This window comes from Hesperophylax consimilis, chromosome 19 (assembly GCF_061612785.1).
Source record: "Hesperophylax consimilis isolate HC1 chromosome 19, BYU_Hcon_1.0, whole genome shotgun sequence".
Lineage (NCBI taxonomy): Eukaryota > Metazoa > Arthropoda > Insecta > Trichoptera > Limnephilidae > Hesperophylax > Hesperophylax consimilis.
The window spans coordinates 2,844,223-2,871,869 of record NC_142854.1 but is presented as its reverse complement, the minus strand read 5'-3'; the positions used below and the strand labels follow the sequence as shown (position 1 = coordinate 2,871,869).

The following is a 27,647-nucleotide window of genomic DNA, read 5'->3' as shown; positions in this document are numbered from 1 at the left end:
ACCTATATTTTTATTGGCAGCATTGCAAAATTCTTCCTGAACTAAAAGCAATCTAGATGGTGTCTTGGATAAACATATCCATTTTTTTTATTTTGATGTGTGACATCTATTGAATTTTCTACCAAGTCTACGATGAATATTTATTTAGATGCAACCAAATCTTTTTCAAATTTTCCTTTGTAAGTCGCTAATATTGTCTTCGATGATTGAATCCTATTTTACATGAATCATTTATGTAATCCCAACAGTAGATCACTCAAAGTCTATAGATTCAGAGTTCAAAACCATGTTTATGTAAGTATTGGATGCTTTTGGTATTGGATCACTGAAAACCATTTAAAAAACATTTATCTATGTCACCACTGTGTAAATTGTACCGCCCATTTGCTAAAAGTCACTTTTTATTAGATTCTGAGAGCGAAGCAGCATTTTGTATTTTCATTTGTGTCATTTCTTTTTTGGTTTTGTCTATGCAATCACATTTGATGCTTATTTTGTGCTGATATATGTTTCAATTGGCAGAATAAGTATTGATAATTAAAATTTCATTTTAGATTCCATTATTTTTATATATTTGTTTCTGTGATTTCAAGTGTTTTGGGCGATATTGTTTATTTTCTATGATATTATTGTAATGTTGTAATAATTATGTTGTGATTATTACAATGTATTCATTATTATATTTTGTCTTCCTAAGTATTTATATAAATATAATTTAATTTATTTTTATTATTATTTCTTCCACCTCACAACTTTTAAGTTTTTTTAAAATTTTATTTAAGAAAACCTTTTTTCGCCTTTAAAAAAGTTAGTTAGTCAAAAAACTTTAAATGTAGTTAGTGCCTTGCTAAAGCATTAAATATATCTGCTTTTGATATTAGCAAAACTTTTGCTCAAAATGTGATCTAGAATATTTACGAGATTCAAAATCTTAAAATTTATTATACGTATGTCGCAAAAGTCTGGTTATGCTTTAGTTCTGTACAAGTACGGAGCGGACTCGTCAATTCTGGACAGTTCTGAGCAAATGCGGAATAGATTTGTCAGTTCCAAGCCAATACAGAGTACAATTAGTATTGAGTTCTAGGCAAATGGAGATCGGACTTGTCTGTTCTGAGCAAATGCGGAGTAGTTGTATCAGCTCTGAGCACATATAGAACACAATATTCAGTTATGGGAGATCAGAGTAGTTTTGTTAGTTCTGAGCAAATACAGTTATGGGAGATCAGAGTAGTTTTGTTAGTTCTGAGCAAATACAGTTATGGGAGATCAGAGTAGTTTTGTTAGTTCTGAGCAAATACAGTTATGGGAGATTAGAGTAGTTTTGTCAGTTCTGAGCAAATACAGTTATGGGAGATCAGAGTAGTTTTGTTAGTTCTGAGCAAATACAAAGTAGAATTGTTATTTCCGGCAAATACCGAATACACTCCATCACTAAGTAAATCTAAGCAGAATTAACTTTTTTTAAATACTTTTACATTTGACTCGCATTCAAGCTAGTGTGCTTCGACAATTATTTGCCTTTGTTAAAATTATATATGAAAACATAATGAATTGGTAGAATTACACATCTTTGAACTTTATAATTTTCGCATTTTTTTAACAACCCTTAAATTTCTGTTATCTCAATAAATGATTTAATTTTATATAGTGTGTTCGCATTACTTCATATAATCCATAGACAATGCTGAAATCACTTAAATCCATAGACAATGTACTTCATTCCATAGATAACATGTGTAAATCCGTTTGGTTTCAGACGGCGTTAAACAACAAACCCAACCAAGACTAACGTTTACTTTTACACGCGTTTTAACCGGCCACGCAATAGATCTGTACTATACGCCATACGCCAGTGTTCCCAAATTGTTAAACTACAATGTCAAGGTTATTTTGTACATCTGCATTGGATATATGCATATATATCATAAACCTGCAATGGGCGCTTATATCGTCATTCCTTTAAAATACTGAATTGATCTATTGAATATTTTTGCACTGTTTCTCAATAGATAGCGTTGAATTTTGACATTTTTAGATGTGCCTGTTAATAATAATAATTCAAAAACACAAAGTTTAAAAAATATTTTTTGAAATGTTAAGCAGATTACGTGTGAAAACAATCAAATAAATTAATGTCTTTCAACACTATGTATTTTAATAAAACATTGTAACTTTGTGTATGTTACTTTATTTATGCATATTTGCCAACCGGTTTCAGAAAAATTACTTTTGCGTAATGATATATATATACATAATTATATAAACATTTATTTCTGCCATAACAGAGACAAAGTTTTGTCGAAACCAGTTGGCGTATTTGTATATTATATGTGATGTTAACGAAGTGACAGCGTTTTATTTAATGAAACTCCTCTAAAAATTAATTTCCAAATAAGCAATCATTTGAGAGTTGATTTGCTTGTATTTCTTTGCAAATTCAGTATTTTGGTATTCCAATTACAGTATTAAAAAATGTCTATATGACACGTGTGTAACTACATATTTTTGAATGCAGATTTTGAAGTTTGTTTACATATTGCTAATATGTATGTATAATATATGATATAATTAACTATATAATTACAACTACTTAACCCATTTAGTCTTTAGTATTGCACGAGAGAAAATTCTGTTCTTTATTGTTATTAATGTAATTATTATTGCTGACAAAAACTTTGTTAATTTTTTATCATAATGTTTCACAAAATTTAACAACAATTTTGATGTAAAATCAGTAGGTACATCTAGAAAAAATGTATTTTGCTGTATATTATACAAATTTATCATTATATCAAACACTTGGCATATTGTTAAATGAAACAAACACTTTGTTTTTAACCGCTAATTTATTTAAATTTATTAACCAACTGGAAAACTTTGTCAGGTTAAAATTTTGCCTACACTATGTTTATTTGTTTTGTTTAAATTTTACCCAGATGAAGCTTGAACCAAGCCAAACCGGTTGGTAAATAAAATTAATTAATGGTTAAAAACAAAGTTTCATTTAAGTTTGTGATTAATTTGATCATATAATCAAAAGCATTAAAATTAGTATTCAAAATTCTTTTTATAAATCCACCCCATTAGTCAAAATTATACGCTGTCTAAGTCTTCCATAGCAAAGTCATCGAAATACTATATTTTTTACATAAAAATATCATTCAGTTTATCTTAGAATACGGTGAAAAAATAGTTTCAAATCTTTTATATTATTCTGTTCATGGAGAAAAAAGTGATAGGTAAATTGGACATGAGTGGCTTGCAACGTTAAGGGAATATCTTATTGCTATTAACTGATATACCCGGAATATTATTGTCTTTTGAAATGTTATATTCAATTTGTCAAATGAGTGGCTTGCAACATTAAGGGAATATCTTATTGCTATTAACTGTTTATATACCCGGAATACTATTGTCTTTTGAAATGTTATAGTCAATTTGTCAACAGGAATGTACTGTGTATTTAAGTACTGTGTATTTAACAACTTTAAAGCAGACATATCCTTCAGTTTAGACTTGTTGCTGAAGCCTTCTCCTTTTGGAAGTTGTTTAACATCAGGCATAGATAAAACGCATTATGTTACTTTCTTTTACGACATTCGTTAGTTTGCTTCTAAAATGAATTTGTTCTCGGTGAATAGAGTTTTGATAATGTACTTTTGACATGCAAACTGCAAGCTGAGCTTTTTGACTTTAGAAATTAAAACATAGCGATTTGATGCCCAAACATTTATTTGCCCCTTTAAATTAATCCTCAATATTAAGCATTTTTATGTGGTTTATTTGCATACTAATATAAAATAGTTTTATATTCTTGCCCTTCAATACAAAATCTTATGAAAAACTTTAATAATTTTATGTATTATTCTAGTACATTGTATGATTTAAAATAAATATAGTTCTTTGTTCAATTTGGATGTATGATATCATTAAGAAAATGTGTATAAAGTCCTTCTTATTCTATATTAATCTTTGTATTAATTTGAATGTAATACATACATATAACTGTAGAATCATCATTATTAACATGACATTACAATATTCTGCATTTTATATCAAAATATTTATATTTTATCATATTATTATTGTAAAGTTCCACCAAGAACAAGTGTTGTGGTTTGAAATGTATGTAACATTAAATATTGACAAAAATGCATGAAACACTGCAACATTAAAATCAATATGTCACATCTCACAAAGTTACCCGACTGGCCCCTTTTTTCATGAGGATTCTTGTGACAATTCACATTATAAGTATCAATAAATCTTACACGGTTTAGTTACAAGCGTTGTTAAACCTTTTGACATTCTAAATACAACCTCATTCAATCAGTACTTTGTGGCAGCATCTTAAATCCTTGTGGCAACCCGCATTCAATCAATACACATTGCCATACTTAAATTTCTTTGTGACAAGTCCAAATACATTCACATTCTATCAATCAATACACATTGACCATGTGACAGTTTGAATACAACCACATTCAATCAATACACATTGACCATGTGACAGTTTGAATACAACCACATTCAATCAATACACATTGACCATGTGACAGTTTGAATACAACCACATTCAATCAATACAACCTACTTAACATCAAATGCAGTTTGTGACAGGCGTTGTAAAAGCTAGTGACAATCCAATAACATGCACAATCAACCAATCCATATTACGATGCAGGCGTCCGGGTGGTGGGGGCGGTGCCAGCAATGCCCAGATGGCGGCGGCCGCCATGAACCAGATGCCTCCGCACATGCGCCAGCAGGTCAACCAGGCCGTGGGCCAGGCCGTCACCAACGCGGCCATCAGCGAACTCGGCAATGCGTTCGCCCGCTTCAAGTAAACAAACAAACAGATTAATGAATGCACATCACAAACTGCAATTTTTTGCTGCTGTTGTTGATGTTGGCCACTTTGTTACGAGGATAATCTGAATAACTAAAAGACATCTTTATTTTACTCAATTAAACAAACAACATGATATTTTTGCAAGTTTTGAATGTTGAGAGTTTTAATGTGACCTGTTTTTTTTTAATAATCGAAATTTTTGTGTCAATTTTTTCACATAAAATTATTTTATAAAGTTTTTATGTGGCCGTGCCGTTGAGAGCTCCATTGTAGTTACATCTCTTTTACATGCTTTTGTTTATATCAGCGGTGCGTCTATGTTTTAGATTATCCTCTGCAAAAAATATTAAAAGCTAATAATGCCTATAATATGAATTGTTACTGTTTTGTGTGAATAACTATAATAAAGCGTTTTTACAAAGTGCACCGCTATTTTGCATAATCTTACACTTACAATTTATTCAATGCCATAACTAACCTATTGTCAGCCACAAATTAATATATGTACCATTTAACTATTGTCAACCAAAATTAAGGAAATTCTTTCAAATGTATCGATTTGACTAAAAAAACTGGCATTTTGTCGTGTTATCATTTTTCCTTGGTGGAACTGTATTGCTTCTCGTTATTTATTTGTCAAATTGTTTACTAAACTTTTCAAATTAAACACTTTGTATTGTAATGTTTGACCAATTTAATTATTGCTTGTGCTACCAAACTGTATGGTTTGTATTACATTACTAACCTGACTGTAAATAATTATGTTTGAAAGAATGTTGTACGTTTTACTTTACTTGAGCATCCTTAATTAAATAAATAATGAATTAAAGTTTTTATCTGCCCTTTGAAAGCGAGTGATTAAAATTTTCTAACAAAAAACAAACGTTTTAAGAATTTCATACTTGTATATCGACTTCCAGAGGTTTCAGTACATTCTCTGTGGTAAAATAAACGTTTTGTACAAAGGAAACAAGCCTCTAACTCCATTTAGTATGATAAATAAATTCATCGAAATTTTTGTCACTAGACTTCTTTTTATACGCATATTTTCTGTAAGGCAAAAGTAGCTATGTGAAATAGATTTTGACTGCAGCCAGATGTGTCTAAGAGAATAAGCCACATTTTTCAAGTAACTGTAAAATCGTCAGATGGGTAAAAGGAATATCCAAAGATTGTTTTTTTCTTTTTTAAATGATATTATTAAAAAAAATCAAATGTGGGTTATTTCTTTTTTACTTCACATAGTCAATGCGGCATCCAATGGGTTGAATTTAAATTATTGAGAATTTTTTTTTCATTGTTTAATGCCCGAAATTAATGGAACATGTTTTGAATTATATCTAATTTAGTTTGATTTAGTTTAAACCTTTTTGTTAATGATAATATTTCAATTTAACCCTTAATTAACTGTTGAATGTAATATAATACCTTTTGATTTGTTTATCATTTAATTATTTTAATTGTGTATATTATGATGTGAATGAATAGAGAATTGGATGTAGGATGTATGTTCCTAGAATATCATAAAAATTAATATTTTTTAGTTAGTTATTTTACATTGCCAAAAATCACTTAAAATTATCTAACATCATTTTTTCACAAATTGTGTTTATTGACGATTTTCACAATAAATTGCAAGCAACACAATTGGAATGTCTTCTTTCATTAGATTATTTTAATAAAATATATTTACTTTAACTTGATGTGCATTCTTTAAAAAAAATTGTTATCGCTCTCTCATATCTCATCGTTGATTTCGTGAATTTGAGTCAATAATTGCCAGCTAATTTGCTAGCTACAAAATAAATAAACTAATTTCATTATTAACTATGAATATATTTAAAAAAAGATTTTTAATATTGTTACTCTGATGGTTTTAAAAGTTGTTGATTGATAATAACTGCAATTGTTTGTAAAATATTGTAATGATAATGAACACAAGGAGAATGGATGGCAGTAGATTTGTGAAACAGCACAGCTTTAGGTGTAAACTAGTTAGGGATGGAAATAGCACATTAATAAAACACGTTGATCGCAGAAGCTTCTAGCTATTATATAGAAAAACAACGTTTGATGTCCGCAATCTTTGAATTTTTTCGGTGTTATCATAATTATAGCTTAGTACGTGCTATAATCTAAATTTTAAATTATCTAGAAGCAAAGTATCACAGCTATTTCACCATAGCGATCAATATATGTATCGGTCATTAAACACGAATTGGTTTGATCGAGTGAATGGTTTGATAGCGATCCCGCCGCACCTAGTTTTGATCAAAATCATTGTAAAATATTAAATATATCTTTATCCCTTTTTATAAATTAAATCATTAATCTTTGATCTATCGTCGTTACCATTGTAAATAAGTTGACGCTATTGGTTATCGGCTGAACGGAAGGAAATGCGATTCATCGCTTCAACAGAATACAATCTGCTTTGTCGTTCTCTCGTTATGATAATGTGAATATTCCCAAATCTTTACTGTTTTTCGTTTGCAGTTACAAACGACACTGAAACTTCTGGATTATTAATTATTCTTTCTCAAAAAGGTCAATTATTGTAAAAATGGAACCATTGTACATTTAATTCTTTCTGCCTTTTAAAAATATATTATGAAGCTTGAAGCTGGGCAAAGATTCTGTAAAAAGTTTTTTTAATTATTTTTTTGTTTCTTGATACATTAAATTATTTTTTTTTATAAAACATGATTTGGTAATGTGAGCCTCACTGGGTGCTTTAACGGCAAATAATACACAAATTCACTTATTGATGTGATTTAGTCTTGTATAGTTGCAAATTAATAATAAAGTTAGCAAAGAAGTTAAATTGTATATTTGTGTACACTTTATTAATTAAAACAAAACAATTCTTTTTAGACTAACAGATTACTTATGCAATTTTGCGGCATACATTTTCTTAAAGGAAACGATAAATTATGAAACATTATACACTCGAGCGATAGAGATTTCCAGGTGTTCAACTTTCAATTCGGCCATTCCGTTGAATTAATATCTTACCTCCAAATCTTAATACTGAAACATATAAACTACTGCGGTTTAAAGCCAATGAATCTGCCGATTTCACCGTTTTATAAAAACAATTGATAAATTTATAATTCATCAAAATTTCCTACCTAAATTTGGATAGCTATCGCTCGCGTGGTTATGATGCGATTTGCCAATAACTTCAGTTATTAACATCCCCCTAGAGTTTACTTTTCATGTTTTCTCTGTTATGCGAAATTCGGTTCATACACTATGTTTTGAATGGAGAAAGCAAATACAATTCCTAAATTCATGCATCTTTAGAGTACTCGTAATATTTAAATTTATCGTAATAATGTGATTCGAAACATAGTTTTGCAATAAGTTATTGAAATTGTGGAGAGTAATGATAAATAAAAAACCATATCACAAAGTTGTAGTAATTGTTACAATGAATACGTAGTTCCACCCCACACCTGCGGAGTATCCCATTATTCGACTAGGAATTATAATAGAATAGGTCCTTGTGTGGCATGTTCTCCGAGAGATTGACTGGTGGACGAGGTTGCCTGGTTCACTAACACAATCATTTTCCTCCACAAGTCATTGACGGAACTTTACTCATCCGTACGATAGATTGTAACGACTCACAAGAACTGAATGCATATACATAATATTGTCTTTAGTATCGCGTAGTTGCCGTTGCTACAGGTTTCCCCGTGTTGAACTAATGTTATATTGTCTATTAGCGTTCTCGGTGCGTCAAGCTGGGAATTATAATGCTTTGAAAATTGTTGATTGTTGTAAGATAAAAAAAAACTAAAAGATATTTTGCTTGTGGAAATGATTATTGAAAATGTATTATAAAAGTAGAAATGTATGTGTTAATATTATTACTCCCTCTCTTTATTTGTAAGTATTAAATTAGGTATTTACTTAAAATGTGACGTTTGCATACTGCGTTCGACACTCGGTTAAAATTGTTAGGTTTTCAAATCAATCACTTATGGAAGGTGATATTGTCAAGCCTTCTGCAATCTTATTTTCTCTTCAAATGTTAAACGTTTGTATGATATCTTGTGTTTAACCCATAACATTGTGTTGATAACATAACTGCTGTGCTTATTAGAATCTGCTGTGCGAGGTTTGTTCTTTTTGGGGTGGTGTTTCAAACCCAGTATGCAAGGGTCCCAGGCATTCCATGAAAACTAAATTTGTGGATATATACGCTAAGTAACATTATGGAGTGTTTTGACCGATTATGGAAAATTTACAAACAATATGTTTAGCGTGTAGACTGTATTGCAAATATTATTGAATAATACACAATATTATGAATTATAACATTGGAAATTCATGTTTAAACATTGCATTTTATTTTGCACCCTCTTTACGTCTAAATACCATCATCTTCATCTTCTTCCCCTTGTTCTGTTCGAGTCGGGGACGCGTTGCTTCGACGCAGCGCCTCCTGGTGGTTCTCACTCCATTACCGGCACTACCTATGGATGCGCTTTCCCCAACTGAATATATTACATGCACGGAAGTGATTCTAGCCTGCTGTGAGCTATATGTATTAGTTTTGCATTTTGTGCTTTAGCAGAGTGTTGCCAAATTAACATATACACTGCTACGGGCATACATGTATGTGCAAATAAACCAGCGCTAACGCATACTTTTATGTCATCACCAGAATTCATTAAGTGCCATTTTTGTCAAAACTGAATTAGAAGTAACAATCTACCTATTTTGTCATGCTTTATTTAGTAAATAAGTCATTATGTCGAATAACACATTGTTTACACCTAATTGAGCACTCTAATAATGACTAAGTGCATATAATACCAATAATAATTATTGTTTATACAAAAACACAAAAATAAAAAATACTTTTGAATCTGTGGAAATACACATATAATACGCATAACATCACTAAAATATTTTGGTGACTTCTTGCGAAACAAATGTTACCATTTGTTGTTATGTGCATGATCTTTGCTAAAAGTTACTAAGTGCAGTTTTTATTGTTTTTTTCCCATTAATATGAATATAACAAAAAAGTTTAATTTCCACATAAAAGCAGTTGTAATGGATTAATAAAAGTGCATTAACTCTTCAGACCTATGCCATATTATGACTGAAAGTTGGAGTATTTCCGCTTAGCTAAACAAACCAAATCAATGGAATATTTCTGAATGTATTCGAAAACTAAAAACTGCCTATGAAAGGTGATAAAATACACTTTAAAATTAACTTTTAATTTACAATAATAATAAATTAATAATTCGGATATGTTTTTTTTCAAACTGAAAAAAAACATATCCGAATACTCCACTGCCCAACATAAATACACAACCAGGGCAAAAAGCGAAAATATCCTGATTACTCCCAGTTTGAACACATCCTTTGGACAGAGAAATAATAAATTCCATGCTATAAAATTGTTCAATGCTCTACCAAATGAAACCAAAAAAATAAACGAAATGAGTATATTTAAAACAAAAGTCAAAACATGGCTTAGAGATCAAAGTAATAATCAACTTACAAACATTATGAAGACAATGTAAAGACAATTCAAAACTAAATACAAAAATTTAAGAAAAACTACAGGCCGCCTCAGAACAGGAAACCCTAGTGAGGAGGACTGTGAAAAAAATACAAAAAATATACTTATATTATACTTTAAACCTACATAATGTACAAATTTTGCTATTGATATTAATAAAAAAAAAAATAAAAAAAAAAATTAATTTAGGTAGTGACTTCTAGCAGTGAGCGGAATATGTGTTCATTTTTATAGAAAATGTACAAATTTCGCGAAAAGTGGCGCACTTAGCCGTTATCCTATCAGGAACACGGTGAAAAAGTTAACAGTATTTCCAAAATAAAATATAGCATCATCACCTAACCTCGCTATATCTTTAACTAACCAATTGGGTGACACTGTAGGGGGAGTTTATAAATCCGAGTCTTGAAGAGAACTGATTAAAATGAAGATGGAGAGCAACACCAGGATTTGGTTCCACACAATGAGTAAGATAAGCAGGAAAAAGAATTATTGAAATATTTTATAAAAACTAGGGATGTAACAATACCGATTAATCGGATCCACCAATACGTCTTCGCCAATAAAAAGTTTAGAATCACAATGCTAAAAGTTACTTGAGGTAATTACTCGGATGTCATCCCATACAAAGAAATGATATTCCGCGGCGATAATATATTGGCGAACTTTTACAATCACTACAAAATGGCACGGCACCATTCGTCTCATTTTTAACTATTATTATTTAGTGTGTGCGAAAGAGCGAAGACGCTTTTTGACATACTTGCTTATAACAGCTGTTGAACACGAAACGCAATGCCAATGGCAGTGATGTAGTGTGGAAATTTTAAATTTTTTTGTTTTTAATTGAAAAAAAAAATGCTACCGGACAGCAAAGTGCCCATAACATTTTTTAGTCCAAATGTGCTAAGGAATAGCTGGTTAAAGTTTGTCGGGTTAGTGCCGATACACCCTGTATATTATTACAACTTGTGATTTATGTAATTATGGTATTAAATATTAATTCTTACAAATTAGAAATAAAAAATGACAAAGTTTTCTCCATTTTTCTTTCCTTTTCAGCTTTCTATCAAATTGTGATCAGTTAACATGCATAATGACGTGACAGCTTTTCGGCTGATCACAATTTGTTCAAAACCTCAAACAGACCTAAAATTGACGCATAAATCGGACTTAAAAGATGTCAAAAAACAAACTGGCGCTGATTGGCCATTTCACAACAATATAACATTCATCAAATTTCAAAGTTTTTTTCAAGTTCTGTTATTATATCATTATTGGCCAGTTGTTTCACAAAACTGAAATGATGAAAGAACTTGAATAGAACCTTCACAGAATTTGAAAATAAACTTTGAAAGTTGATGAATTGTTCAAATTCTGTGAAACCACCCGTCCTAATAAACACACCAACCTAAGTTGGTTTTGTGAAGTAACAACTTTTAAAATAACAGAATGGGTAGGATGCTTCAAAGTACCACAAAGACCGATAACAGATCTCTTTATCTGTCGATGCATTTTCTACAGCACGACTTGTAAATAAAGATGTCGGTGTTCAAAGAAAATGTGACGTAGGTATTTGTCTATAATATTTGCACGCTTACACCAACATGGATAAAAGGTAAATATAACACTTTTCTATTAGCTCACATTGTCTAACAAACCACGTTTTTAACAAATTGTCCAATAAGCTTTGCTTATTTTGATCCTGAACTAATTATATACTGCTTTAAATATATATGCTGATAACACTTTTATTAATTTCATATGATTAGTTTTGTTTGGTTTTGAGGGTTGGGTAGTGCCTTGCTATTCAGATCCTGTTACTAAATATAGCTAAAACCATTTAGCCATGTTTATATGATTAGTTTAGTCTGTTTTGATTTTTTTGACATTAGAACAAAATGGAGAAAAGAAATGCGTAGTGCCTGACTTTTCAGATGTTGTTACTTAACATAGTTAAACCAATTTTTCGATTCTAAATGGTGCATTCTAATCACGGTGACACTGAATTTTCCCAACTGCAACTCGATGTTGCCATTTAAAACATTTCAAAGCTTTGCGTTCATAGATGGCACTAGTGGATTGAATTACCAATACAATATATTATATTGTATTTGTATTAGTTTCTTTAAAGAATGGATTAGAAAACTATTATTCATGTTCTGTATGTACACCCATCAACAAACAATCTTCATATTTTAATCAGTGTCATCTATAAACGCCAAGATTATCAATTTCGCTGTGTTAAAAGAGTCTGGCCACATCATGCCCACCTATGATGCCCACTGTAACGAATCTACAGCGTTCTATGACCGTAAGTTTGAGCGCATCGCCGCTAGCAAAATATTCCAGCTGTGGATTTGTTGAGGGTCTTGGTCGATAACGGAACGGTCTAGTGTTGTTTCATATTAGTTCATAGTAAGAATATTTTTTGCATGTATCGATATGGTTACGGTTATGCTAAGATATGTCGTTGTAGTGGGCAGAGTTTTTTAACCTTAAAGTGCACCAACATTGTCTTCATTTTTTCACCGCACATTTTTATTGGCAAAAAAAAAAAAAGACGCTGTCTAGATTGCATTTAGTTCGGGTTGAATCTTGCTATCATACATAAAGATAGTTGCCAATAAAAATGTGCGGTGAAAAAATGAAGACAATGTTGGTAGTTCTTATTCGAAGTATGATACAGTTAAAAGTGACCGAGGGGGATAGGGTCCCATTAGCTCAGTTGGTAGAGCGGTGTCTCGGAAAGACAAGGGTCCTGGGTTCGAGTCCTAGATGTGACCGTATCCTTTTCTGATTTTTCTGTTTCAGATTTTCGTTTAGAAATCGCTAATATTGTCTTCAATAATTAAATATTACAGTTTGAGGTTTTACTCAATAAAGTTATTCCGAAAAATAAATATTTTTTTGATGTTGCAAAAGCTACATGTTCCCATGGAAAACTTTAAAAATGACTGTTTCGTGCAAACTTGTCTTATTTCATCCAATATTACTATCAAAACAGGCTTATTCCATTTCAGTCAATGGAAGTAGAGCATTTGGTCCCATGAAAAAATGACTGCCCATTTGATTAGTATGAAAGTTATATGGCGAATACAACTTATTCAAAGACAGTTGGTTGCAAAATAGGATAATTCCATGATTGTCTTGCAAAACAGACGTATTTCGAACATAAATAATTGTGAATATCTTATTACTTTTCAATGTGTTTATACTTTATGATTCAAATCTCTTACTAAACATAAAACACCGACATAAAATCACATACTTGACACCGGTATCAGTTTTTTGCGATTTCCTAGTATAATTTTCAGGTGGAATAAGTCAGTTTTGCAAAAATGCCACTCAATTATTTGTTAGGCCGTTTATAAAGTTTAGTAATTTGTCTGATTGTTGTTAATTATTTTATTTGTTGGTTTTCAGTCGTCCAGTCCCCAACATCCCACCGAGAATGCCGGATCGACCCCAGAATGGAGGGCCATTTTGAAGTGTCTAAAAAGGACTTTGTATATAACGTGATATTAAAATACTTCATAGTTAATGACTATTTTTATAATAAGTTTGTGTGAAACATGAACCTTTGATGAACGTGAAGATTTAAAACTCTCCCAGCAGAACAGAAAGAAAGTGATAGATGATAGAAACAAGGGGAGATTTGGCATAGAAGTACGGACTATCAAAGCGGCTATGCAATGAAAAACGCATAGATAGAAACAAAGACGCGGTGCTGTTGTTATTATACGCGATTTGCAGTTGTATGGGTGAACGATGTTTGCGACACGCTACTTTTATACTAATAGAGGTTTATGGCCCATCTACCTTGTTTCTAAAAGTAATGGCCAAACAAAAGAAAGTAATGGCCACTATTTTGTATTTCCTTTTAAATCCATAATTATTATGTTTATTTATTATTGTATTAGAAATTTAAGACATTAGTAATGTGACGATTGTCTTTCTCTAGAGAAGAAAAACAAATTTGAAGACAAATTCGCAAGACAACATATTTTTGGTTTGCTGCAAACAGTCACCAACAAACTTTTTGTAGATTGTTTTGGCCCACTTCAAGTTGATTAACGCATTAATCTGTTTTGGCATCATGAAATTTGCACAACTTTATCCATATGGAATTTCTATGTGAATGCAACTATTTTCAACTTTCATAGTCATATCCATCAATAGTTATGAAATATTGATTTAACTTTAAGAAAATAAGACAAGACGCCATATATATTGTTTGTTTCATATTTTTGAGTATCGAGAGAGGTCATTTAATTTCTTTATAAACTACTAAAACACATTCATTGGTGTTTAAATAATATAATGCCAGTATACAGCCAGTTAGTGGCCGAGTGGTACAAAGATTGGATTTCCATCCCAAGCCGGCCAAGTCCTCTGTCATTATACCAGCAACATTTGGGAGAATTGAATTATGTATTGTCAGGATAATTGTGAATCCTGGAAATTGTTGTCTTTTTTGTGCTGAATTTTTGCAGCAAGCCAAAATATTTAAAAAAAAATGTAAATAATAAATTATTAATTTGTTATATGTGAGTTAAATTAGCTTTATTGGTAATTTTCATACTTCACATCTGAATCATCCTCATTGCTATTGTCATAACAAGTGTCCCTATCTTGTACTATTTCAGTGGCCCTGGTTCCTTGCAATTCCCACACTCTAGCTTCATAGTAGGTGCTTTATCAGGGGCGACCAACTGAATGTCTTCAGTTCTGCATCTAGGGTTTGAGGAAACCCTTTGTTATAACCAAAGATATTAGAAGAACGAGATGTGCTATGCGCAGTTCGTACTGAGTGGAATTGTTTTGCCGAGTGTCGCCGGTTTTGTTCACCAATACTACTGCACACCTTCGCTTACGCTAAGGTATCCGCACTAATACATAGAACAGATTTCTGTGCGTACACGTCCCGATACCGTTCAAAGTACCCTAATTAGTTAGTACTCCGGCTACGGTCCGGCGGCCAACATAGCATATCTCGTTCTTCTAATATCTTTGGTTATAACCATAAACATTCAATAGACCAATAGACCAGCCGATCAGGGAAAGGGGAACAAACCAAGTTGCGCGGAGGCGGTGTAACCCTCTCCCTTTCTGTGATTTGTCAATAAATGACTCTGACAGTATACGGCAACTCACATTGTAATATCACTATTCACAGTTGACTGCGCTACAAACCTTTGGCTTATTTTAGCGAACTTTACTTTTCTGTGCATTCTGGTCTGGTTATTTGAATGTGCTTTCTTCAGCGGTCAACTTACGACTGATGTCATGGTTTATTCAAAGCAACCTCTCAAACTCTCCTGGTGCCAAAAATATGGTCATGTGGTTTGCCTCCAGTCGAAATGATTCCCAGATTTCATGTTAGGATGTCTATGGTTATAATATTGTAATGCTTTGTTTACATCCTCAATCGTTAAATCGTTCAGTATTATTAATATTTCTGTCAGTTGGAATTCCTAAAGAATCAACTTCATTCAATGTGGTATTTGAACTCAGTTTCGTTCTAGAAGTGAGTCAAGAGTTCGCACCCACCAAACTGTTGACTACTATTCTTTCTTAATCACCAACCTTACTTACACTTTGACACACTTAACTTTGAAAAAATTAAAAAATAAAATACCGTAGATTTGCATCCTCATAATCTACATTAGAAGCGCCACTGATTGCAAACTTAAGTGTGTCAATTTGTGGTACTATTATTATTTCTTAAATATTAAAAAAGGTTTTGTATCTTGTATCCATAAACATAATGATAGAACGAAAGATAATCATTAAAATAGTTCCTATATCATAATTTTTCATTATTTTTACATTCAAAGTTCAGTAAATCTCTTCAATTCTTTGGATAAATAATGCTTTCGAAAAAACATTATTCAGTTATATTGATGTTTATAAATTTATGTGTATTTTTATAATATGATTAGTTGTAATGTACAAATACTTTATGTTTTAGAAATAATAGGCATTTAATAATATTATCTTATTTTAACATAAAATTACAACAAAAGGTTCGAGGATTTTATAACAAAGTACTAAATTATATCCTGCAGATAAGTTACTTAAAAAAAATAATCCTGACAAAAATCATTTGATAATGTAATGCATAGATGTAATCCGGCTCGAAGGACCAAATGTTAAAGCAAATTATTTTCTGTGTTTCTCGAGATTGTTACATTGGCAACAAATTTAATGTCTTTACATTTTAGATTACATTTTACATTGTTTTTACCTTTCCTTTGAAAGGTACTTTCATAGATAAAGGTGCGATGGCTTCTGTGTTGTATTGTTCACTCTGTTTATTGAGATACCACTATGAAATAATATTTAACTCCGTAGTATATGCGGTTTTATGGATAGGTACTGTGTAAACTATTTTCCACTACGACCGATTGCGAACTGAAACTGAAACCCGAGGTAGGAAGTGGAGGAGGAGAAGGGACCAAGTAACAATTTGTTGCCATAGCGAAAATCTCGATCCCCGATCCAAACAATCGGCGTAAAATAAAATAAATAATTGTGTACCTCATACAAATTAATTGTGTTTTTTTTCTGAATCATTGTATTTTAAATTGTTCGCGGGAAATATGTACAGCAGAGCCTAGATAATTCGATCACCTGTTAGGACCCGCGAAGCGTTCGAATTATAGTATGTTAGTATGTTATGTAACTTCTTGCTGGATTACCATAACCATTTATTAGATTGTCAACATCTCTGCCATGCATAGTGATATATCGTGCTAAGTGGTTTGCTACGTTTGGTGACTTAACAGAGGTGTCCGGGTTAATGGAGTGAGGTTTGTCCAGGTCTTGGCGGCGGATGCATCTGCCCACCTACTGAGTGGCAGGCTGGATCAGGAGACACTGGTTGAGGTAGACCTTCGCCCAGCACCGCAGTGGGAGAAACGGATTCATACTTCCGTCACTCCTGGACACACTGACCCCCAGATTCCTACCTCCCTCGTACTTGTTTCCTTCCAAGAAATTCTTCTCCTTTATTTCCTTAAAAATACCCTACTAGCCCAGTCAATCTAGACAAAAAATCGACCCTAACTGGAACAAATTAGGGGAAAGCTGAATTTTTGCCAGTAAATAGTACCCACTGCAGGGAGTATTTCCACAAATGTCCCCACTCCTCTGTACCGCCCAAACATTTTAATTGAAGATTCTACTAAAGCCATTATACACGGTGTCCGGAAACTCGTAGTACAAGCGGGAAACTGGAGAATCTACACCACATGGGGAACCCAAAAAAACATAAAGTTTTTTGATTTGAGCATTTTCAAAAAAAAAAAAAAAAAAACCAAAAAAATATATTTTTCGGCTATTTTAGGGTTAAAGTTTTTTCTGGTGTTTAGGGTTGAATAACAGATGTTTTAACCCTGCAGAGCAGAAATATTTTATGATTACACCGGGTTAAATGAAGGGTGATTTCAAAATAATGCTTCAAATTCGAGTTTCTTCGTTTGTTTTACTTTCAAATAGTTTTAATAAGTTGGGTACTTTGATCTTCAGTAATAATTTATAAGAATTTGATTAAAAAAAAGAAAAAAAAAAAAAAAAAAAATCAACTTCAAACTCGATTTACTCGATAACGAAAGCTCAAATAAAAAAAAAATATACTACAAAATCGACTCCAAATGTGATGTAGATTCACCAGTTTCCCGCTTGTACTACGAGTTTCCGGACACCCTGTATATATATATATATTTCTTAAACTAAAATATATATATATCATAAAATTATTTCCAGAAATTAACTCATAACATTACCTAAAATTAAAATGAAATAAAAGTGTTTGATATCTACAATAGTTAGCAAATAATAATGAGATTATTGTGAAAAATACATTTTATATGAAATAATTTCTTTGAAGTTTTATATGTATATATATTTAATTTGAAGGAAAATGAAAAAATGTTCCAAATAAGCTTTTTGCCAAATTTAATTGGATTTAAAGTGGTGTACGATATTAATATGTATTATCCTTGTTAGTCATCAAAAATAGTGGGTAGGCACGGAACCATCAGTCAATCAGTGTATTTTTCTGCGACTAACGGTTTTGTGGGTTGTATGCATATTTAACCACCTTCAAAAGGGGGACCGGGTATATCATCAAAACGACAGTTCAACACACCTACAAAAAGTGATATAAAGTCATGAAAATTGATGAAACAAAAACAGGTTTCATAGGTAACTATTTAACCTAGTTTTGGTTTCATCACTTTTAATGACTCTGTATCACTTTTTAAAGGCGTTTTAAGTTGTCATTTTGATGAAATATCATGCAACCTTTTTATGACTTGATTTCAAAACATCGACTTTTCTCTACTTTTTATTAATGTAATATGAGTATATTATTTATATAAACCTTCTGGAAGAAATTCTCTAACTGATATATAACTGTATTCTATAACTGGAAATCATATCAAAATCCGTTGCGAAGCTTAGAAGAACTAAGCGCATAAACAGACAGACGCCGAAAGCGACATTATTTTATACTATTTAGAGATTAGAGATACCCCATCAACGACCACACCTCAGCCATTTCGAGTTAGGCAGTTAGAAAATAAATTTATGGCACTGATCATCCGTATACAGATAAGTTTCTGAAAAAAAAAAACAACTAATGGACCAGGTATTTTCAAGATCGGATTTTGTGTGTATTTATGGCAGAAAAAAAACTACCATGTGCTTTTCTATAAGTTATAAGGTATTAGATGATTAGTAGAGCTACAGAGAAAAGGATGAACATCTGGAGAGTTTTAATTATTGTACTTGCTGCTGCAGAAATAATAAGAAAATAAGTTTGAAAATGGCATGTGATTGTGAAAGCTATCTTGTTGGGTGGTGATTTAGTTCTTTAAACCTTGAATCTATTTACATGAACTGTAACAAAGAAGAGATTGAACGATAATGGACCTGATATTACAAGAAGTCGTTCAGAAATTAACCATGCCCTAATAACGTTTACAGGGCCTAGGTCTTTTTGTCATCAATAGGTAAAGACAAGCTTGTTTTTATATCTACAGAGATTGTACAGATCTAATCTTTTAATTGAAGGGTTGTCGTCATTAGTAATTTGTTCATCTTATCGTGAAGGTGACAGATATCTAACAGAAGAGCTGGGCCTCCTACGATGTAGATTTCGCATTCACGCAATTGTTTGACGATGCCGATATTGGGAATTAAAAAAAACACCCGACAATGATGCTATGTGAAGATAAAAAATAATGGCTTGAAAGATATAACCATCAAAGATGTCAGGCAGTGTGTAATATCTTCCAGAAAATAGCACTTTGATTCTGAATATTTGTTTTATCCTTATCTATTGAAGTGGTTGTTGGAACATACACAGATCTACTAGTATTGCTTGTAGCATTACGCTGGTTTCCATTACTTCATTGTTCCAAAAGCCACTTCTACCAGCACCAACCAGTACAGTGTATTCTATTCAGTTTATTGTACATAAGTAAGGTGATCAAAGAAAACTCCTTTTATCTGCCCATGCTGTCACATGATGTAACATAAACTCTTTTTTGTCTGATGTGAGGAAAATGAAGGCTGTTAATTGTAATTCTTTAAATACTATGTTGCACATTCTATTTCGTAATAAAAACTGTATAAAGTGAATCAATTTATATCTCATTGTTTCAATTTAAAATAATAAATAAGTGCTATGCACAAACCAAAAAACCCCTGCTGCTGCTCATGTCGCATACGCGCCACACCGTGCCGCGTATGACAGATTCCAAGGAGTATGAAGGATATAGGTAAGATGGGTAAGATCTCCTTACAATTGGCCAAACTATTGGAGATAACAAAAAGTTTTGTACAATATAACTGTCGTTTTATAAACAGGAATTTTTTCTGGTATATGTTTTAGTATGGGAGATATAATGGCTTTAGTAGAACCCAAGCGGGTAGGAGTGGAGACTTTTGTGAAAATACTCCTTGGGGTAGGTACTATTTACCTGAAAAAATTCAGCGTTGCCCTAATTTGTTCCAGTTCAATGAGTTCATTGACTGGGCTGTACATACAGAATCCCCAAAGATTATGAGGGAAATTAATAAATGAATCCTGTGTGAAGCTGAGGAAAAAATAACACTCGATGAAAACATTTTCCTAACTATTCAATATGGCACACTTTTGCACTATGATTAAAGGTTTACGTTTTCGTTTTGGTGTGGGAACCATGTTTATAACCTAAAACACCACATGACGCACATGCAGCACAGAGTAGCGTGGAAACGGCGCAAGAGCTCTTAGGTAACTATAGAAAAACAGCGTTACCGGCCTCGGTATGAGGTGTTCGAATTACAGAGACGTTTGGATTAGAATGGGTACGGATTATCTAGGTTCTACTATGTAACTTTAAAATTTTATTCCTATTCACAACTTACCCCAAATGTACAATGATATCAAAGTCTAAGTTAGTCAAATGTAAGGTAATGTCAATTCAATGCTCGTCAAACAACATTGTATTTTTTCATGTACGCCGGTAAGTTTCCAATGTATTTAACATATGTCTTTAAGGTTAAACACAACGCTCGTTGTATTCTACGTGTTCACAGATGGCGTTAATTAATTAATTTTGTTTAAATACGCTTTTGCAAGGTATTGCTTTACAGTATTAAGACAAATCATTTGTTTGCGCCGGTATATACGCAATATGAATATGAATCAATAGTTTTGTTCGTTTAAAGACTTAATTCTTTCGAGAAAGGCACACAAATACAATATTTTACCGATGATTCAATCCAATATTGTATTTGTATTCCTTTCTCGATAGAATTAAGTTTTTATATGGACAAAACTATTTATTCATATTCATATTGCGTATATGAGGGCGCAAACAAATAATTTGTCTTAATACTGTAAAGCAATACCTTGCAAAAGCGTATATAAACAAAATTAATTAATTAACGCCATCTGTGAACACGTAGAATACAACGAGCGTTGCGTTTAACCTTAAGACTCTTTTGCGAGATTTGGTGACTAGCTATATATATTATATCAGCTGTTGTTTTTTACCTTGTAAATTTTTATCTCCCTTTTCAGTATTTATGTTTGTATGATGTCAAATAAAATTTCTTGTACATACAATATTTAAATAAAAATCATACATCGAGATCAATCTCAATTGCTTTCAGATATGTATTTTGTTTTATTTGCAACTTTTTTTAAATACAAACACAGCATGAAAAGTAACTTCATATTTTAACAAATTATTTTTTTGTACGCTGAAGTTATAGGTCTCACAGACTCACGTCATCAGTTAAAGGTTAAGACTGAAATCAGAGAGCCGCAAAGCAGTGGCGGTTGGTGACTTTTTGTAAAAGGGATGCTGGATATCAAATGTTTACATTCGCACTTACTACGTACTTGATATCAAATATGCACATCGAGACAATTAGGTACCGTTTAAAATTATCTCCATAAATCCATTTATAACTCAATTTTTCTAGTATCCAGAATAAGTTTTTTTTCCGCAAATGGCCGACACACAAAACTTTTTCGCATGATTCAATTATACAATCATACAATTCACTATTATTATTTAGAACACGTTGGCGAAGTATCCATCTTATTTTGGATTTTCATTTTTATTTATTTAAATTATGATTAAAAAGTAAATCGCAGGTTAATAATATTTAATAAGAATTCCACTTCAGTATTCAAGCTCAAAGCAAACTGTCAAAGCAGCACGTGCATATAATCCAAAGGATTTTTAAGTTTTTAATTTTTTTTTATTTCCTTTATTTTTTCCCAATTTATACATTTGACATTACAGTTTTATAATAATAAGAAAGGAAACCCACTAAGGCGCAGCCTGTGCGTGGGTAATATAAGTGTATACATTATATTTTTGTACCTAAAAATAACAGTAAGCATATAAAGAAAAACGGTAGGATTATAATTAAAGTTAGTCTAAAAGATTGTGCAAGAGGTGCATATTAAAAATAAATCAAAGTAAAAATAAAGATTGTAAGATAATATATATGAAGTAAAAGAACACAAACTAAAATAATAATAAATATACAGAAACAAATAGAAAATGAGAAAAAAGTAAAAATTAAATGAATAATGCTTCAACATTTGCATTGTACAGCCACAACTTTAATTCTTTTTGGTATTGCGCTAGTTTAGTTGTTACTTGAATTTTTTTTGGTAATAGATTAAAAGTGCGAGGTCCAATAAAGCTACTGTGAGTTTGCATTATAATAAATAATAATAATACTTGGATGATTTGTGTACCGGACAGCAGGCGGATGGACATAATCATTAAAATAATTAAGGAAGTGAATATTTACTGTTATCATGCAATTAACGATGCCGAATCCCTTTTGAAGCTTATCACCGGACACGTATCATGTTTCAAATGGGATTTAACCGTAGTAATTAAAATTTGGTTATTTTTTCTTGGTTCCTTAATGCTCTCATGCATCCTGTTTAGAGATAAGAATATTTGATGTACATTAACACGTGTTCAATTCGAACTCAATAAATATGCAAACAACTGCCACAATCAGTCAGTTGTCCGACGACATTCGCAAGTTGTGTTTCTTTGAAAACCCTTACCTAAGGTACCCCCCAGAGGAAAACCGGCATTTACAGTCGATGTCACTGGTGTAGATGTCCAGTACATTTATGGTCCTTCGAGCCGGATGTTCCTCAGAAATTAAGAAACATGACACCGTCACTGCGCTCCTGGAAAGGCGCAGAAGCACCTGCTTCCAAGAGAGGATTAGTGCCGGCACCCGAAGACAGCGGCAACTCACGCTCTTCTTGGGAAACAGTTCGAGTACTACAGGAGGAGAATTGGCGCTTACAACGCCAAATAGAAGAGGGTTGGCGCTTACAACGTCAACTAGAAGAAGATGGGCGCCCACAGCGTCTACAAGAAGAGGAGACTGCACGGTATTTGGATGCACTGTTTGCAGATTTCCAGGGTGGCTGGAAGTCCATCCTCACAATATTGGCTGAGGATAACCTGCAGACTTCGTTCTCATCTCAGCAGATTACGCCAGATGGATCCACGGCTGTGATGGACATTCCACAGTTACCGTCGACTTCTGAGCAGATGCTTCATAAAAATGAAGAAAATGAAAATGCACACGGTGCAACTCGTCAGGGTGGCTGGAAGCCCACCCTCACACTACTACCTGAGGATATACCGGAGACACCGTTCTCGCCTCAGGATCCGCCAGAGGATTTCACGGCTGTGATAGAAAGGCCACAGCTACCGTTAACCCCTGTGCGGCTGCTTCATAAAAATGAAGAAAATGAAAATGCACACGGTGCAACTCGTCAGGGTGGCTGGAAGTCCACCCTCACACTACTGTCTGAGGAGATACCGGAGACATTGTTCTCGCCTCAGGATCCGCCAGAGGATTCCAGGGCTGTGATAGAAAAGCCACAGCTACCGTTAACCCCTGTGCGGCTGCTTCATAAAAATGAAGAATATTACGAAACATTTTCGCATAGTAATGTTGGCGAAAAGAAACGACTCGCAAGGAAAGGGGTCGACAACCAGGCACAAAATATGGCGCTGTTGGAAAGTGAAATTAATGATGCCGCATTATTATCCGAAGGCGTATGGAGCCCCGGAAACACCATTTACGAGGACGATTCAAGATTTGTAAAAATAGTGAAATCTGTGAAAATTGTGACATCTTTGAAAATTGTGAAATTTATAAACCTGCCGAGTGATACTTATCAGCAAATGAATCCACGTGAAATCGGAACACTAGCGGCACAAGAAGTGTATCCACTAAAAATATTAATCGAACGAGATAATGGTGACAGCTTTGTTACACGAGAAAACAATGAAGATAATGTTTATGTTGCGCCCATCACGGCGCTCAAATGGAAAGAATCAACTCGGTTCCCAGATACGGGACAAAGAATCACCGTTCCTGTGAACATGAAAGAAATATTTCTCCAGGTGGAAATGAAAACAGAATACCAGAATAGGTTATTTCTGCCAGGGGAGAATCACCTGGAAGAACCGTGCACATATAATATGACGAAATCGAAGTTCATTGGCATGCCAGATGGAAAAAGTGAATTTTCCGACGCTACTGCAAATACTTGTAGTCCTTATGTTTTCCTGTACTTCCCCTCCAAATCTACCGCTGAAGTTATCCAAATGGCACGAGAGTGGAAATCATTCAAGAAAAAGGTTATTGCTGTACAAGCTGCTAGCTTCATCCTCTAAGCCGATGAATAAAAACTATACAAGGCGTAATTGAAATAAAGATAAGAATAAATTATAAGGAAACAGATAAGGTTCAGATAAACTCAATTAAAGAAGAGTCACATGAGAGACAGTAATAACAATAACACTGATTCACGAACTTGAACTACAAACGAAAGATTTGTTTATTATAAACAAATACCTCAAATGTAAACACTTGACATGTGGGTCACATAACCGAAGGCCGCCCTTTACTTAACAGGCGATTCGTTCATTCATTCTGCTGAAATATGAAAGCTGATTACTTTAACGATCACTTCATGCCATCAAAAGATACGGATTTTTAATTGAAATTAAAGACAACATAGCAGTACCTCTCAACGACAGAAACTTCAACGAATATCTACACTTGGAAGATACCAACACACCTTCTGTGAAAACCTTAGTTCTTCAACCCCTTAAGAAGATACCTTGCTGTCCGAGAAGACTATTTGGTGAAAAATACTTTTTCACGTTGGGGGTGTACCGGACAGCAGGCGGATGGACATAATCATTAAAATAATTAAGGAAGTGAATATTTACTGTTATCATGCAATTAACGATGCCGAATCCCTTTTGAAGCTTATCACCGGACACGTATCATGTTTCAAATGGGATTTAACCGTAGTAATTAAAATTTGGTTATTTTTTCTTGGTTCCTTAATGCTCTCATGCATCCTGTTTAGAGATAAGAATATTTGATGTACATTAACACGTGTTCAATTCGAACTCAATAAATATGCAAACAACTGCCACAATCAGTCAGTTGTCCGACGACATTCGCAAGTTGTGTTTCTTTGAAAACCCTTACCTAAGGTACCCCCCAGAGGAAAACCGGCATTTACAGTCGATGTCACTGGTGTAGATGTCCAGTACAATTTGTATAGCGCCGTTTTTGTGCAAAAACACCTCAAGGGCGAGTTTGGTATTGGTTTGTGGGGTATAAAATACCTACATGATTTCTTCTAAAGTTGATTTTGGGTTCATATTTTTGAAATTTGTCTTGGTTTTTCAAGACTTATTTCAGGCTTTGAAGTAAAAATAGTTTACGGAGATTGAATAGTTGAGATTCCTTGTACAATTGATCAGTCGAAAATGTCCTCTTTTTATTATATATAACCTTGATAATATGATTTTGTACTATTTGTAGTGGTTTTATAAATGTATCTAGTGCGCCACCCCATCCTAATATACCGTACATAATTGAGGATTGCACTAGAGAAAAATAAATCATTTTCAATTTGTCAAAGTAAATTAGTAATAGAGAATACGATTCTGTGCATTACACATATGAGCAATATGCGCATTAAATACGGTTTTTGTACGTTGGATGCTGTCATTAATATCGTATAAAGTTGACGAAGATATTGGCTTGCGGGTCTCAGTGTGCATTAGCGTGTGTCGCTCTCCATAGAGAGAAAAAAAATTGCCTTATTTTTACTTATTTTTATACTGCCTGGGGTCTCAAAAGTTGCGTATGATCTGTAGCTATTCGAAAACGTAAAAATAAATGAAATTGGTGTTGAATATTAGCTCGCTAAAATGGCCGGAAGTTTTGAAAAAAATTTGATTTCGTGATTTGGGAAAAAAATAAAACAATGGGTCCATATTTTATATTTTGTAGCACACTTAATTTTATTTCCATAACTGCAGTACAAAAAACGAAAAATAAATATTTTTTTAAACATATGTGATGTGTTTGTTAAAAATATAAAAGGGGAAAATAACACTTTTTATGGTTAAATTCAAGATACTAAACAATAACGTACAACATTTTTGACCAAAATACAACGAATAAAAAATAATGGATGCTCAAAATTGAATGATAATATGTTGTTAAAACAGTAATTACTTAAAATCTCGCTTAGAATTAAAATTTGGCATTATGTTTCTTGAAAGTTGCTTGGCGTAAATATAACCTTTTCTAGCATTGTAACAGCAGCAGAAGAAGACGCCTCTGTGGTCAACTTCACACACCTTTCCACTGATTGTGTGTGGCAAGGAAATTTAGGAAAATCGAACCTTTTTACATTTCCTTCATCACACAATTTAAGTAATTTGTCCGTTTTTACGTTACTCAGGAGTGGAGGTTCTGTCAGAATTAAATCTGTGGCCAGCCAGTCAATTAATTCTATGTAGCTATTGCAGTTGAAATTAATTTTTGGAATTATGAACTCTCTACTCTTGAAGTTTGAAGGGCCCTATATTTAATGATCCATCTACATCCTAGCTCCCTTATACATTTATTGTCATCGGTTAAATTGATAGAATAATGTTTTCCGGGTGTGCAAAATATGCGTTCCTCTGAATCACGGGGTCGACAATAGCTTTCAATTCTGCTGAAAGATATCTGGAAATGCTAACCATTTTCCATAGATTACGGGCTCCATCTATACAAGAACTATTGCACTTTATGGTAAACCATGTTGGAGCATATACTCTCACAATAAAGGTGGCCAATATCTGCAAATTTTCTGTTGGGTTTTCCGTTGCAACATATAGCCGTAATATTCTGTTTGCAGTTGTTAGCCACCTAGCATGAGACATTTTCCCTGGTTGTTTCTTTGCCAAATCTACACTTATCATACCTTTTGACACAGCCAGACACATATTATATAGATAATTTTGGTCCGTGCTTAATTTTTCTGTTATATTTTCCGGTATGGATGATTGCATGGGAACAAACCGAATAATTTTAACGTTCTCACAATTTTTGAAGTTTCTTCCGATTGGTCCCGAGAAAGCTACAGGTCCGCTAGTCGGTCCATCTAATGAAGATAGCAGATGTCGCAATGGTAGTTCATTGGCGTGCAGCTGGCAGATAAGCCATTGCAATGGCTTTCCAAGTCTCTGTTCCATTCTTGAAATGATTCCATTTTCCGGCCAGTGTTTGTATTTGTTCCGTCACAACGAACTGCAACAATTTTCTCCATTTGACGATTTTCCTATTCCAAAAGAGAACATATGGCATTTTCGCTGTCTTTAG

General features: G+C 33.0%; 1 protein-coding gene across 6 annotated transcripts in view; it reads left to right on the top strand.

The window, feature by feature from the left end:
* Positions 1-15,174, top strand: part of shi (dynamin-1 shibire) — a 74,303-nt gene extending 59,129 nt beyond the window's left edge. For 3 of the 6 annotated variants that reach the window (XM_089643493.1, XM_089643494.1, XM_089643492.1), the window contains 2 exons: positions 4,688-4,846; positions 13,830-15,174. In XM_089643493.1, coding sequence (XP_089499619.1) covers positions 4,688-4,846; positions 13,830-13,893 — 223 coding nt within the window. In that variant the 3' untranslated portion in view covers positions 13,894-15,174. Of the gene's footprint in view, positions 1-1,759; positions 2,226-4,687; positions 9,203-13,829 lie in introns of those variants that run through there. The other 3 variants (XM_089643499.1, XM_089643495.1, XM_089643498.1) reach the window with 2 other exon arrangements.
* Positions 15,175-27,647: the final 12,473 nt, after the last annotated feature.